The 15,932-nt window shown below is 29.5% G+C and overlaps 1 protein-coding gene across 3 annotated transcripts; it reads left to right on the top strand.

The window, feature by feature from the left end:
• Positions 1-109: 109 nt before the first annotated feature.
• On the top strand, positions 110-13,314 carry LOC112693531 (tubulin-specific chaperone D). Of its 3 annotated transcripts, none has more exons than XM_025568646.1 (16): positions 110-332; positions 3,804-4,173; positions 4,246-4,421; positions 4,487-4,625; positions 4,690-4,888; positions 4,963-5,176; positions 5,238-5,386; positions 5,464-5,693; positions 5,751-5,996; positions 6,053-6,383; positions 11,070-11,432; positions 11,499-11,632; positions 11,707-11,858; positions 12,236-12,428; positions 12,495-12,809; positions 12,865-13,314. In XM_025568646.1, the coding sequence occupies exons 2-16, from the start codon at positions 3,805-3,807 to the stop codon at positions 13,141-13,143; spliced, it is 3,489 nt and encodes a 1,162-aa protein (XP_025424431.1). In that variant the 5' UTR covers positions 110-332; position 3,804; the 3' UTR covers positions 13,144-13,314. The 3 variants fall into 3 exon arrangements, with proteins under 3 accessions (XP_025424431.1, XP_025424434.1, XP_025424427.1); XM_025568649.1 differs by lacking the exon at positions 110-332 and adding an exon at positions 1,715-1,927; XM_025568642.1 differs by lacking the exon at positions 110-332 and adding an exon at positions 3,168-3,208 and having other exon boundaries at positions 12,865-13,313.
• Positions 13,315-15,932: the final 2,618 nt, after the last annotated feature.

Here is a 15,932-nt window from a genome sequence, read left to right on the forward strand (position 1 = left end):
TATTATTTATTAAATATACTGTATACCATAATTAATACGTAGTAAAATTCCTTTTGTGATAAATGATAATGATAACTAAACCAGATAAAATTCTGATGACAATGGCATTAACAGAAAAATAAAAAATTGAAATTAATGTTTTCTGATTTTGGTCCACTTGGTTTTTGCCTTTTATAGGTAATATAATAGTATACTTAATACCTTTATTGTTTAGTATATAACTTCACTTGTAGAACTACACTACTACGATGCTATGGGTCGTTTTGTTGTTAAAAAAATAACAGCCGAGGATGATGAAAATGTCGAGAAGTGTGCTAAAATTCAAAATAAAAGTAATTATAAATTTTTAATTTTTATTGTATATATTATATTGAATATTATCATGAGTTTTTATAAATAATTATTATTTGTATTTAACTTTGAATCACAAAAAATAATAAAAATTACAAATTGATTATGATATGAATGACTATAATATTATATTATAAAATATAATATGATACTGATAGTTTGGTTTTTATTACTTTTTAAGTAAAGGTTAATTAATGTTAGTTAGAAAATATGTATATGAATACATATGAATATATATATATATATTCATATTTATATATATCATTTAGTCCCTATTGAACATAAAGAATGCATTAAAGTAGAAAGTATGAAAAATCCATCAATATCTGAAGTTAATAATAATGCACCTTTGAATAAACTTATTTTAAAACAAAATGAAAAATTAGGTCTCAAAATTGGAAAATTTAGAATTGAAGTGTTTAATGATGCTAAAAGAGGTACTCTCAGTCTTGGCAATCAAGATAGGTTGTGCAAATAAAAAAAAGTCAATTAAATTTGTTAGTACCACCTAAAAAAATTGTTATTAAAGAAGGCGACTTACAGTACATCAATCCAACAACACATAATGAATTATCAAACTCAATAGTTGAAACAGACAAACCGTTATTAATGAATAGACTGAAGACCACACTAGCTATATCACTCAGAGTTGATGGTTCTGTTGATAGAACACACATTGACAACATTCATGTATTGACTATAATAATAACAACAAATGGAGATTCTGAACTAGTATTAATAGGTTTTAAAAAACATATTCAAAAAGGAGCAATTGGATATTATGAAGTAATTAAATCTTTAATACAAGAGTTAATGCCATTTAATGATTTTTTATCCATTTTGTCTTCAATTACAATGGATGGAGCAAGTGTTAATATTGGACAAAAAAAATGGATTATGAGCGTTGATAGATTCAAATAGATATTCCAATAATATTTAAGAACCATTATTAAAAATGTGGTGTGCTGTGCATAAAAGTACCTTAGCATGGACACAACTGACATCTAATGTAATTGAAGTGCATAAACTTATTGTTGCATGTTCGACTATTTCTTCATACTTCCATCAATCTGGTTTCAGAACCAAAGAATTGAAGGATATAGCAAATAATGAAGGTATGAGTTTTATACAGTTGCCAAAATATTTTGAAGTGAGGTGGACTGAACTTACATACAACTTAATTCCAAGAATTTAGAAAAATTGGCGTATTTTAGTTAAATATTTTTTAAAAAAGAAATTAGAAGATAATGATGTTAAATCTGAGGAATTTTACAAAATATTGATAGATTATGACAAGATGATGTTGCTTTGTTTTTTAACGGACCTTGGTTATTTTTATAGTAGATTTCAAAAGCAAATTCAAACGGATGATGTATTAATATTTGTTCGAACACGGTCAAGTTCCTGCCGGCATCGCCCGAGACGGCTCATAATAATCCGCTCAATTTGAGGCACTGCCTAGCGGTTTAGCTTTCCCCCCTCTGTCACGTACGGCCTAAAGCAACGGCAGGCAAAAGTGGCGTATCCATGGGGAGGTTTGGGGGTCAGAACCTCCCCCCCCCATGAACCTGAGATGGTAAATTAACTTTTAATGAAACACAGTTTTTTCTTTAACATTTTTATATTATAGAATTTTGACTTGGAAATCATATTAATAGTTTGTATAAACACTATAAACGTATTATAAACAAGCTGCACACACAGACACACACACACACACACACACACACCCACACCCACACAAGTCATAATATTATGATCATATTTAGGTACTTTACTACTACTTTGTTAATTTTTGCATGGGAACATATTATTTAGGTTTTCTTCAACGGTTAATTCTAAATCGGTCGTCTGGTCTCGATAACTGACATAAAAGCGATATCATTGCCTGTATTCAGTTTATTTTGGGTATACCTATTGCATTCGCGGCTCGCCGTTCATTTAACACAAGCACCTTATTGTGTAAAATTAATGGTTAGTCGTTGCCCTTTGGTGTCTCACTGTTTTACTTACTACTCGTTTATTCGTTTATATTTGACATTTATACTCCATTATATTTGTTTTATTTTAATTTCACATCATTCTAAGACGTCTAAACATGACATTATGGTAAGATATTTTTAAAATTTAATTTTTAGTATACCTAATTGAATGGACAGAAAGTATTCTAATATCTAATATTTATGTTCTTATATAGTTCCTAAATTGTTATTATTATTATTATTATTTATTATTATAGGCAAATTCTCTAACAAATAAGCAGACTAAAAAAATTAATTATTTTTTTTTACCGGAGTAAAAAAAACTAATGTTAATCAGATTTAAAAATACCTAGATCAATACAAATAGTAATCAAAATGATAGTGATAAGATTAAATATATATAAATTTGCCCCCCCCCCCCCCCCCCCATAAAAAGACTACGCCACTGATATATACGTCTATAATTGGATTTGGTAATTTTCGATTTAGTTGGTACAGCTTTTCAAATTTCGGACCTTATCATTTCTTAGGTCTTTATCATTTTTCGGACAAGTGCCAATCACTCTATATACATCTGTGAGTTTTACTGTATTACGATTTTATATAATGGTAACAACGGTTGTTATCATATCATGGGTGTGATAACATAGTTCTTTAGGGAAGAGTAAAAATCATAGACAAATAATCATAAAATTCTAATTTTTGTTTTCTCCAGTCTATGGTAGGTGTGTACTAACTAGATTTTTTCCGTTATTTTAATTTATTTTCATAAAATTTGATTTTTTTAAGTGAATGTATTAAATATTTTATATTTATATATAAATATTGTTATGGACCCAAGGTATATTTGAAAAAAAATTTTTCAAACTTCTTAGGTAATTATGTGTTATATATATTGTTATATAAAAATAAAATCATTAATATTACTAAGAAGTTATTATTTAAGAACAATTAAAAATGTTAAAAATGAATTAAGGGATTGCTTTTAATATTTTCATGATTTGATTTATGTTAGTTTTATAAAGTATATTTAATTTTTGTAGGGATTACTTTTGATTATGTGAGTTCATACTTTTATTTTCATTGTATGCTATGTTAATACTTATATTTAATAATTTTAAATTATTATGGTTTTTGCAGTTTTTAATACAAATTAGCAGTCTAAAAAATGTATAGATATAAATTGTTGATATAACTGTATATCAACAATTTGTATCTATAACTATATTATAAGCCTGTTTGGCTTATGAGTGCTTTTTTGCATTAAATCAAGTGTATATGCTAGGAAAATTAGGATATTTATCAAATTCCACTTTATGGGTTGGTCTAATTTTTCATTTTTATCTACTGAAAAATGAGCCATTTCATGTATTTTTGTGAATATATTAAATTTTGTTAGATAGAAAACTAAAATATTGTGTGAGTACTATATTAAAAGCGTTTTTAAAATAATCCTATTTTATTTCTTAGAATGGTGTTACCGGGTAATTCCATGTCAGATTCATTAGATGATACTAGTGAAGGTGTTGGATTGGGATGCTGTTTAATACTTTTTACAGAATGGAAACAAGTTCTTGGACTCATTGATGAATTACCAGAATCATATACAAATGAAAGTTTTAGTGAAAAGTCATATGAGCAATTGAAATATATACTTAATCAGTATACAGAACAACCACATTTGATTGATCCATATTTATGTGAAATATTGGAAAAAATTTTGTGTATTGTCCGAGATCCAACAAAACCATCTCAATTAAAGCATAAGGCATTTAGTTATTTGTTTTTGATTATTAATGTTCGAGGTTATAAAGTAGTCTTGCAAAATTTGCCTCATGAAGTAAGTTTATTCTGATTCTAAAATTAAAACGGTGTGAAAAAAATAGTATTTATATGATTTTGATCTTTTAAGGTTTCTGATTTAGAAAAAGTTTTAAAAATGTTAGAAGAACAAAATGAATCTGATCATGACTCATGGGAAACTCGTTATTGCTTATTATTGTGGCTCTCTATAATTGTTATAATACCCTTTGATATGCGGAAACTAGATGGAACCATGCATATAGAGTGTAAAACTACCTTACAAAGGTTAGTGAAAAATTATATTTTTTAATTTATAAATACATATTTAAATTCTTCTTTTCAAAATGTAGATTAGTTGATGTAGTCATGAAATATTTAAGTTCTGGTGATGCTTGTAGAGATATGGCTACAGTTTTAGCAACTCGTCTTTTTACACGATCAGATGTTAAAGAATCCCATCTTCCAAATTTTCTATCTTGGGTTAAATTAGTAAGTTTTTTAAATAAATATATTAAATAAAATCATAAGTTGCTGGTCATTTGAAAATCTGTAGAAAATATCAGATGAAAAAGCAACTCGATGGGAAAGGTTAGGTGCAATGAGTAGTATTGCTGCTATTTTTAAAGCTGCTAGACGAGAAGATGCACAACAATTTGTAGAAGATATATTTGAATGTTTAAAAAAATCAAAATGTAAAAGTGATACTTTGAGGTTGACACGGAAATATTATATGAAAATTGTTCAAAGAGCTGGTTAGTACTATTTTTTTTTCTATTTATGTATTTTTGTTATTTGATATTTTATAATATTGTTTAATTTAATGAAGGTTTGACGTTATTGAAAGTTCGAGTTGCAGCTTGGCGCTATGATCGCGGAACTAGATCATTGGAACAGAATTTATTAAGTATTGAACCAAAGGCACTTGAAGCAAAAAGTGTTCAGAATACAGAGGAAGATGATGACGATGATGTTTCTCCTATTTTAGAAGATATTATACAAGAATTGATAGAGGGATTAAAAGATACTGATATTATTGTCAGGTAAACTTTTAAAAACAAGTGCTTTTAAAAATTGTATTTATTTAAAATGTTATTTGTGTAGATATTCAGCTGCTAAAGGAATAGGTCGAATAACTGGTAGATTATCAAAGACATATGGGAATGAAGTAGTAAATGCTGTATTAAGTATGTTGAGTCCAGAAGAAAATGATAATGCATGGCACGGAGGTTGTTTAGCACTTGCTGAATTGGGTATTTCTTTTTTATAAAGATACAATTTTATCTTTTTTTATTTTATTTTAGCTGATTATTGTTTTTATTTATTTAAGGTCGCCGTGGCTTACTTCTTAGTGAAAATTTACCACTTGTTGTACCAGCTGTTATAAATGCTTTGGTGTATGATGAACCTAAGGGTTATACTTCTGTTGGATCACATATTCGAGATGCTGCTTGTTATGTTTGTTGGTCATTTGCTAGAGCATTTAGTACTAAAGACATACAACCATATGTTGAAGAAATTGCTGGTGCACTATTAGCTGTCGCTTGCTATGATAGAGAAGTGAATATAAATAATTGTAACTTTTTTAATTGTTATTTATTTATTTATATTTTTTAGTTAACTTGTCGCAGAGCAGCTTCAGCAGCATTTCAAGAGAATGTTGGCCGTCAAGGTACTTTTCCTCATGGGATTGACATTGTCACAGCAGCTGATTATTTTTCAGTTGGTATGCGTAATAATGCTTATTTAGAAGTGAGCACTTTTATTGCGCAATACAAAGAATACAATGAACTTCTTATTAAACATTTGTTAGAAAAAAAAGTAGTACATTGGGATACTTCAATTCGAGAATTAGCTGCAATGGTATTATGATATTCTATAAACCATTAATTTTTTAATAAAATGTATTATTTTTATAGACTTTGGGAAGACTTATAGAATTAAAACCATCAAAAGCTAAAGAATCAGTTTTATCAGAGCTACTATTGTTAGCAGAAACATCAAACATTAACAAACGGCATGGAAGCGTTATGGCTATCGGAGAAGTATTATATGGAATATCTAAAACTCTTGATCTTAATGTTGAACTGGGAGAAGAACTTTTAGAAAAAATTATTAATCTTGTTCTCAATTTGAAAAACCATGGGAAATTAAAAGGCATCAGTAGTGAATTAGTGAAAATGGCGTGTTGTCATCTTATTAAGCTCATAGCTATTAGCAACATCATTGTTAAAGACAAACAAATTATAGGTAAGATTAATTTAAGTTAAAGGTCGTCAACCTTTTATCTGTGTGAGAATATTTCAGTGGTTTGCATAAAAGTATAAACTCAATTAGATTTTAATTTTATTAACCTTCAATTACATTGAAAAAAACTGTGTGTTTAATTTACAAAAAGTTCTATATTTTTCCATTTATTCTTAATTTTTATACTTCTTTCAATCATGAGTATTCACGAATACCGTGTGTCCACGGAAATAGGGTACACTTTACCACTTATTACCCTTTATATATTTTTAATTATGTTTTCGTGACATTAAATTAGACTATTGGATCTTTAATCTCGATGACTTATAATTTTTTTTATTCACGTATTTTGCGTATGCGCAACACAACATCCCTTTTTTTAAATGGCAAACCCTATTTTGATTATCATTTTTAGATTAATGGATTTTTTTCAAGTAATTTTGATTTTACAACTACTATACTCAAACCAGTATTGACTGAATGAGAGCTATTTAAAATTAAAAAAAAAAAATTATTTTGTTGACATTTATTTTTTAATTTTAATTTTGTTATTTAAAGCCCTACTGTACATTTTTTATTTACAATTCAATTTACAAAAATCACAAACATAAGTTACTCGATAAATTGTTCGAAAATCCCTCCATTATTTAGAACGCATGCTTCAAATCGACTTGAACATTCACGATTAGTTGCTGACAGTATTTGATTTTCATTCAAAAGGTTACACGCGTGTATAATTTTATTTTTAAGTCTTGAATGTTAAGTGCATCTGTATACACAACGTTTTTCAACTATCTCTACAAAAAAAAATCTAATGGTGTTAGGTTAGGTGACCTTGGAAGCCACTCTACTGTTCCGTGTGTTGCAATCAATTTTTCACCAAATCTTACTTTTATAAATTATTGTATAATTCGGGAATTATGAGCAGGTGTCCCATCTTGTTGATAATAAATTTTTCTACGTGTATCTAAGGGTAAACCATCTTAAAAAAGTGGCAAATTATCACGCAAAAAATCTAAATATCTTCTTCCTCTTAAAGTTCCGTCGTAAAAATGAGGCCCTAGTAACTTTCCACCAATCATACTAATCCATACGTTTATACCCGAACATGTTTGAAAGTTTGTTGGAACAAACCAGTGAGGATTTTCATTTGACCAATAATGATTTTTTGTTAATTTAATATTCCATTATTAGTAAATTTACTTTCATCAGCCCATAAAATATGATTAATTAATAATGGATCATCCTCAGACGTCATCATAAACCAAGAAATAAAATTTAAACTTTTTTCTGGGTCTGTTATACGTAAATGTTGGACAAAGTCTGGTTTGTAAGGGTTTAGTTTGTATTTTTTTAATATCTTATGAACTAAAATTTTGGATACACCAACTTCACGTCCAACGTATCTAATAGACAAACGTGGGTTAAGATGTACAAATGGCAAGACTTAATTTTCAATATCCTCATTTAAATTTTGATTTGCATGAGGTTGTTGATGAACAGCATTTGTTTTATTGAACGAACCATTTTCTTTTAACGACTTTTTAAGTTTTTGAACATAAGTATAATGAGGATGGTACTTATCTGGTTATTGGCGGGCGTACATCATTGTTTCTTCACGTGCATTTCTGTTACATTTTTCATAAATCAACAGTAACTGAACTTTTTCATAATTATTCATGATAGAATTTTTATTTTGAAAAAATTCAAACTTTAACTTTATAATACCAATTGACAATATTTTTGTAATCTACCCATACCTATTAAAATACCATTACATAGGTATTTTCATATTTAAAGACCTATTATGAGATTCATTATCAGAGTCGTGTGTCATTGCGGTCCAACAGAAAACGTAGAACTACTAAGACCACAATGACACACGACTCTGATAATGAATCTCATAATAGGTCTTTAAATATGAAAATACCTATGTAATGGTATTTTAATAAGTATGGGTAGATTACGAAAATGTCTTTAATGAACCATATCCATAAATTATGATAAAAATAAAATAGGTAAATATTCATATTCAATATGTTAAAATAAAAAACTATATATCTGATGAAATAGACGTCACCTCAAGTATTCCTTAAGGTGGTCACCTTTCTCCTCTTTTGTTCAATTTATTTATAAATGATATTATTTATTCTATTAAATACTTTAATATCTTACTTTTTGCTGATGATGATAAATTTTTTAAAGCCATAAATTCTCTTTCTGATTCCGAAGATCTCCAAAATGATTTATTAAGCTTTAATAATTGGTGCACTCTTAATGGTCTTTCCTTAAATATTAATAAATGTTAATCAATGACTTTATCTATAAAAAACTCAATAACTTGGTCTTTGACTATAGTTTGAATGATATTATTCCTACTCGTACAAACATAACCTTGGTATTCTTTTTGACACAAAACTATCATTCTCCTCTCATATCATCTCTATCAAAAATAAAGCTTTATCTATGTTTGGTCTTATTATGCGTAATTGTTTTTCTTTTAATGATTCTTTCACCTTTAAATGTATTTTACTTCCATTATCAGGTTTAATTTAGAATATGCTACAATTATCTGGGACTCTAATGCTATTGGCGTTTCCAATCACATTGAAGCTGTCCAAAATAAATTTTTACGATTTATTAGCTTTAAATTCAATATATCAAGGACTCCTCATTCTGATTATGATAAAATTAACAAATATTTAAATCTCAATTCCTTAAAAGATCGCAGGAAAGATTCGTATATTACATTTTTAAAAAATTTATTAAATAATTAAATAGATGATTCTTATTTATTAAGTCTTATTTACATATAAGTCAATAGTCATAATACTAGGGAGTCATGTCCAAGGCCGTAACTGGAAAAAAATTTCGGGGGGGGGGTCCGGATTCCTGGACCCCCCCAATTACGACCTTAGTCATGTCTATTATATATAACTCATTCTTCTCGCAAATACTTATTAGAATCCCCTATTAATAATCTATTACTTAATGGTAACTCTGTCAATACCGATTTTGATTTTTTTTTATAATTCTGTCTTTTATTTATAATGTACCTTTAATATTTAATTTAATTTTTTTCTTTTTTTTTTTGTTGTTGTTTTGTTTTATATAGTTTCTACATTAATATTCTTGTTATTATTATTTTTATTATTATCATGTTATAATCTTTTATCACAATTGTTATTCTAACTAAAAGTTCTAATATTAAACATTTCAACTTGTAATTGGACTCAGGTCCGTAAATAAATAAATAAATAAATATGTTTATGAATGTATGATTACGCCAATTTGAAGCATGCGTTAAAATTAATGATGGAATTTTCGAACAATTTATTGAGTAACTTATGTTTGTGATTTTTGTAAATTGAATTGTAAATAAGAAAAAGGGGAGTAGAGCTTAAAATAATAAAATTAAAATTAAAAAATAAATGTCAACAAATAATTTTTTTTTTTAATTTTAAATAGCTCTCATTCAGTCAATACTGGATTGAGTATAGTAGTTGTAAAATCAAAATTACTTAAAAAAATCCATTAATCCAAAATGATCTTCAAAATAGGAGTTGCCATTTAAAAAAAGTGAAGTTGTATTGCGCATGCGCAAAATACGTAAATAAAAAAATTGTAAATCATCGAAATTAAAAATCCATTAGTCTAATTTTTTGTCCTGAAAACAGAATTGGAAAAATATATAAAAGGTAAAGGTCGATTCATACTGGTCCGGGCCGGAACCTAACCGGGTTTTAGAATTTTATTCTGACAATTCACATTTGTCCGGGCCAGGTGTCCGTGCGGGATCCGGGTCAAAAAATAATTGTTTAAAACAATTCTGTATCCGGGTTCCCGGACAGGTTGACGCCGATCTGGACACATCGTGACAAATGTGAATGATGAACCGGGCCGTATCCGTGTTTTGTGTTTTTCATTCATTCGCCATTCGTCATATGTCATAAAAATTTAAAAAAAGCTGTTGATTCATAATTAAATTTATATATTTTAAATTATAACTATGGATTCAAAAAAATATTATGAGTTTAGTGCTTACTTAAAACTTATTTACTTTGAGTATTAGTTTTAAAATTAAAAATTTAATTCAGGTAAACATTTAAGCACTAAGATATTAGAAAAATGCACACAGACAAACCACATGGTTTTTCATTCGATCGAGACTAATGACTGAAGTAAAATTGTAAGTTGTAAATAAAACAAAGTTGTTAACTCGGAGGGGGCCCGGACGAGTGTGAATGCCTGATCCAAGTACACCCGGACGTTCCGTTACGTGTCACGAACCAAGCTCGGACTCGGTCCGAACCAGTGGGAATCGACCTTGATGAGTGGTAAAATGTACCCTATTTCCGCGGACACACGGTTTATTCTTATTTGTAAATTTAAGAATTTAGATTAATTCTGTATAATATAAATCTTTATCTTTATTTGTTTTTTAATAAATTAAATTAAAACCTTCAAAGATTTTATGAAAACATTTATAATTTTGTTGCATTGAAAAATTGAATTTAATATTAATAAAATACAATTTTTCTAATCATTAATTAATAAATACATTTATCTTTTTTAGAATCTTTTTTTATTTATTTTTTTAGGTCTTAATAGGTTGGCGACCACTAATTTAAGTGATTGATAGTTTCTAGTCAAGATAATAGGATAGTTAAATATATTTTTTACTTTTAGATGAATGGAGATTGTTGTTAGAGGATTGTCTGACAAATGAATTATTAGATTTACGAAGTAAAGCTGCTCAAGCTATTGGACCTCTATTTGAAAAATATATAGTTCTTGAGTCTACTGAAACTTGTGATATAATCAATATGTATATGAATAAATTGCTTTCTAATAATATGATGGAACGTATTGGTTATAGTTTGGTATTAGGATCATTACCTCCTTCATTTATACATAAAAATATCCAACAAATATTGAAGAGCCTCATAGGTTGTACTCAAATAACTCGACTGACAATCAAATGGGCTGAATCTCGAAGAGATGCTGTTATTGCGATAACAAAAATTTGGTCTAAACTAATTAAAACACCATGTATGCTATATATTTCAAATTATTATATCATATTTTTAACTTTAATATTTAAATTTTTTATACTAGGTTATGTGGAAAAATGTGTTGAACATTCAAATATTATTTTGTGTTGTTTAATAAACTGTGCTTTAGAGTATACCATGGACCACAGAGGTGATGTAGGTGTATGGGTAAGAGAAGCAGCTATCAATGGTTTAGAAGTATGTATTACCATCAAATAATATTTTTAACACCATATTTTTGCATTACATTAATTTATATTTATATGAAATAGATAGTAGTATTGGATTTGACTGATATTCAATGTAACGTACTTAATGAATGTACAATGAATCATATTATGAGCGCTCTAGTAAGACAAGGTGTTGACCGTATAGACAAAATTCGAGGACTGTCTTGTATGGTGATAACAAATTTATTACACAGGTCAATATGATAAATAATTCATATTTATAACCAGGACCTGCGAGAGGGTAGGACAGGGGGGCTAAAACCTCAAGGCCTATATATAAGGGTTCGTTGCCTCAATCTTTTATACAAAATTATTTTACAACCCTATTCTCCATAGCATTAGAAGCAAATTTTAATATTTTTATTGTACTATAGTATGTAAAAGTAGGTTTTTACTGGTAGTATGTATTTATTGGCCAAACAAGTTTAAGTAAAGGGCCTGGATCTGATCAACCTTGGGGCCTCAAAAGTTCTCGCCATCCATGTTTATAACAATGTTTATGATACATTTCATAATATTAATATACCATATATTATTGTATAATATGTTCTTCTCTATAATGTTTTTATAGGAAAAAAAATATTGTTCCAAATATTGCTCATAGAGATGAACTTGAGAGATTATTTAAAAAAAAGGATTCATTCAACTGGTTCACAGAATCTGACTCATTTTCTGTTATGGTGAAATTTCTTAGTATGCCGGAATACAAATACTCAGTATTAGTTGGTCTATTAGTATGTATTGGAGGTGTTTCTGAAAGTCTAGTAAGTATTTTGTATAAAAATAATAAAATATTACATCTTATTGATGAACCACATTTTTTAATTCAGGTGAAAGAAGCTTGTCATCATTTCACTGAACATATGAAATCAGTTACTGATGATGAATTTGAAAAATTATGCAGTGATATTATTGCTGTATGGGAAGGTAAAGTATTGGAAGTTGAAGCAGATGAAAGAATTCATCAGTGCATTTTGATGTCTATTGAACGACTAGCTACAGCTGGAGCTTTTAAGGATCAATTTGAACGTAGCGAATCAGAATTTGCTGCCAATATATTAACATTTATAAAAAAAGAAGCAATTTCTTCCAAAGGGTCAACCAAATTAATATCGTGTGTTGAATTGCTTTGTCATTTAGTTCAGGTAGATTCTATTATATATTTTTTTATACATTTCAACAAAAAAATGTTTTTTTCAGGTTCCTGGATCTGTTGGTGTACGCTCAATGACTCAACTATCAATATTCTTAGCACATCGTTTTGCCTGGTTACGTAAAGTAGTTGCAGCTCGACTAGTAGAAGTCTTAATAGTTTATTCTGACAGATTTGGAGTATCAGATAATAACATAAATGAAGTTATTGAATTACTTGAAGAATTTGATTGGCAAGAATCTAGTGTAGAAAAAGTGAGGAGTGAGCGAAACAAAATTTGCAATCTTCTAAATATACCTATTCCAAAAGTTGTTGTGAAAACCTAATCAAATGCACTATTATTTCTAATTTTATTTTTAATGTTTTTTATATTAACTTATTAGCATTTGTGATGTATTCATTTTATTTTTTATAAATTGTTTCCAGTTTTTACTGTCTACTATTAACTTTATTCTAATTAAAATTTTCATTTTTTTATATTATAAAATACAAATTCTCACAGTATTTAAAATTAACATTTATATTTTTTATAATAAAATACTAATAAGGTTGCCTTACCACAGATTAAATTTACTGTGTAGCAATCTGTTTACATATGTTCAACAGCTAGTTATTAGAGCTCTGTATTGTCTGATCTAGACCGGACCAGACTTTTTCAGTCTTTGGGTTTTTTAATTTAATGTGGTACAGTCCAATCCCCTTGTCTAAAAAAAAAAAATCAGCGAAAGAGGTCAGTGGATTACTTTTTAAATACAATAAAATCTAGTAAATGTTTTTGTTAGTATTCTGTAAAAATGTCAAGTCCTGATTATTATTTTTTGAGTTATTTAATTTTTATATTCAATTTAATTAAATTCAAAATAGTATATATTAATAGGGACTCTGCCTCTGTTTGCTATACTTGCAAACCAGATCCCTTTTATCCAATAATCTACTATTGTAGATTATATTTTAAATCTTGCTATAGTATCTTTTATTTTAATTTAAATATATAACAGCCTGTTCTTTTTATATATTATTATTTAATCTGGTTTAGTCTTTCTAATTTATTTTAATTAATTATCTAATTTAAAAACCATTTTAGATTGTTCTTGTACAAAGTGTTTAGGTACCTATTCAAGTAAGGTACAGACTGGTTTATGATCATTTTTTAACATTTGGTCCTAGCCTTTTCTTGTACATTCTAGATGATACGGTCCAGTCTTATTTTTTTTTTTTTTTTTTATTTACCGGCAATACACCCACCACCCGGAAACACTGTTAGGTAATACCTCGGGTGGTGGGTCGCAATCAATTATTGAAAAATCGTACATTTATAATTATAATTATAATTGGGGCGACCACGGGACAGTCCCCCGTGGCCGGCCCCTTACAAAAAATTTTACCCGAAGATCCTCCACCGGAAGCCGGCAGAATGCGTATCGGTCAGACGACCCACCTCCGCGCCGCTCTCCTCGCCAGCTTTGACGAAGCTATCCCCTGTCGGGATTACCTCTCGCGCTCCGCCTCCTCCTTGGCGGCCATCACGTCTTTCGCAAAACGGGCCACCGCCCCTCAATTGGCCGGGTTCTCCAACATTAAGGGAATTAAACCTCTCGAATCGAATGGTCCAATTGCCTGGAGCAGACGCTCCTGGTCACCGTCAAACGCTTCGCAGCGGACGAGTGTGTGAGCCGCGTCGTTTTCTTCCTCACTGTAACCGTCGGGCGGACCACAATGGGAACACCCGTTTAAAGGGGCCCGGGCGATTCTCTTGAGAAACCAATTTAAACAACTGTGCCCTGTCAGTAGTTGTGTGAGGTGGAAGGACATTTCACCGTGGGGCCTGTTCACCCACCGGCTTAGTAGGTCCGGGGGGATCAGAGCTCAGGTCCACTCGCGTCCACTGTCTGTGGGTGGTACCATGCCCAGTAGTCTCCCGGTCCACTTCGCCACCGTCCGAGCCCTCAAGGACTGGGGACCGGCTGGCGGCGTAGCCGTCATTGTTTCCCCCGGCGGTGGGACCCCCTTTTGTCAGTCCCTGGTGTTCTTAACGCCCTTCTGATCTCGAACGTATCGTTCGGTCAGGTCTTGGTCTTAGTTAAAATGTATCAATCCTCTTGTGCGGTCTATAGAAAAACGGGCCATGGAGAGCTCTATTAGGTATACGAGATATTTTTTAACGTATCTTTTTGCAAACATGCACATAACTGACAAATTAATAAAATCCCACGACAAAGTTGATTACTGATATATCATGTTTATTCACAATAATTATACGTGAACCATGTAAATAGTATAATATTTCTAAAATGTTGTATAACCAGGTATGCTTCAAAACGAATTAAAAAGAAAAGGAGGTGCAGAAAATAAGAGATAAAAATCGTAGTTGTTAGAAGAAAGCAAAACATGTGTAAAATTAGATAGTATAATATATATGATAATTTCAAATATAATATAACTTATATTAACTTCGAAAAAAAAGGTGGTAATTGCCGGGTTGGTTCTCTCAAAGTTGAACTTGGAAATAATCATGCGGGCCGATGTATTCTATTTTTCCCAGGCCGGTCAGATTATGCCTATCCGCCGCTGTATACAACTTGAATTAATTTAATATTCAATAAAATGCATATGCTCCCTGTAGTGATCCAAACACACGATTACTACAGAAGAACCCCTTTATTGATTTGTTTTCTCTCTTATATACATTTAGCAATAATAATAATAATTTAATTGGCTTACACGCTAATAGAAGAAAAAATGTTTTTTATATTTCAAAATATTTATGCTAGCTTATTTTCTATTGCGACATTAATATGACCTGAATTTGAATTGCCTAATACTACAGCCCTCAATCTAAATACTAATTTACGTACAAACAAAATTTGTCATTAGTTACTATTATAGGTTTTGTTCAAATTTTAGCAAGATTAAGATATATTAATAATAATTAAATCATTAAGATTTTGGATATTCCTTAGTAAAGTGAATGCCATACACTGAATAACAAGAATTGTCAAACTTATTATTTCGTGTTAAGATTATTGGAATAGATGATTAGATTTTATACTTATTTCAAACATAATATTCTGAAATTTATTATTTTTAATTTTTTTTTATCTAGGAGAGCTATACA

The sequence above is a fragment of the Sipha flava genome, unplaced genomic scaffold, assembly GCF_003268045.1.
Source record: "Sipha flava isolate LNK unplaced genomic scaffold, YSA_version1 117_pilon_pilon, whole genome shotgun sequence".
Lineage (NCBI taxonomy): Eukaryota > Metazoa > Arthropoda > Insecta > Hemiptera > Aphididae > Sipha > Sipha flava.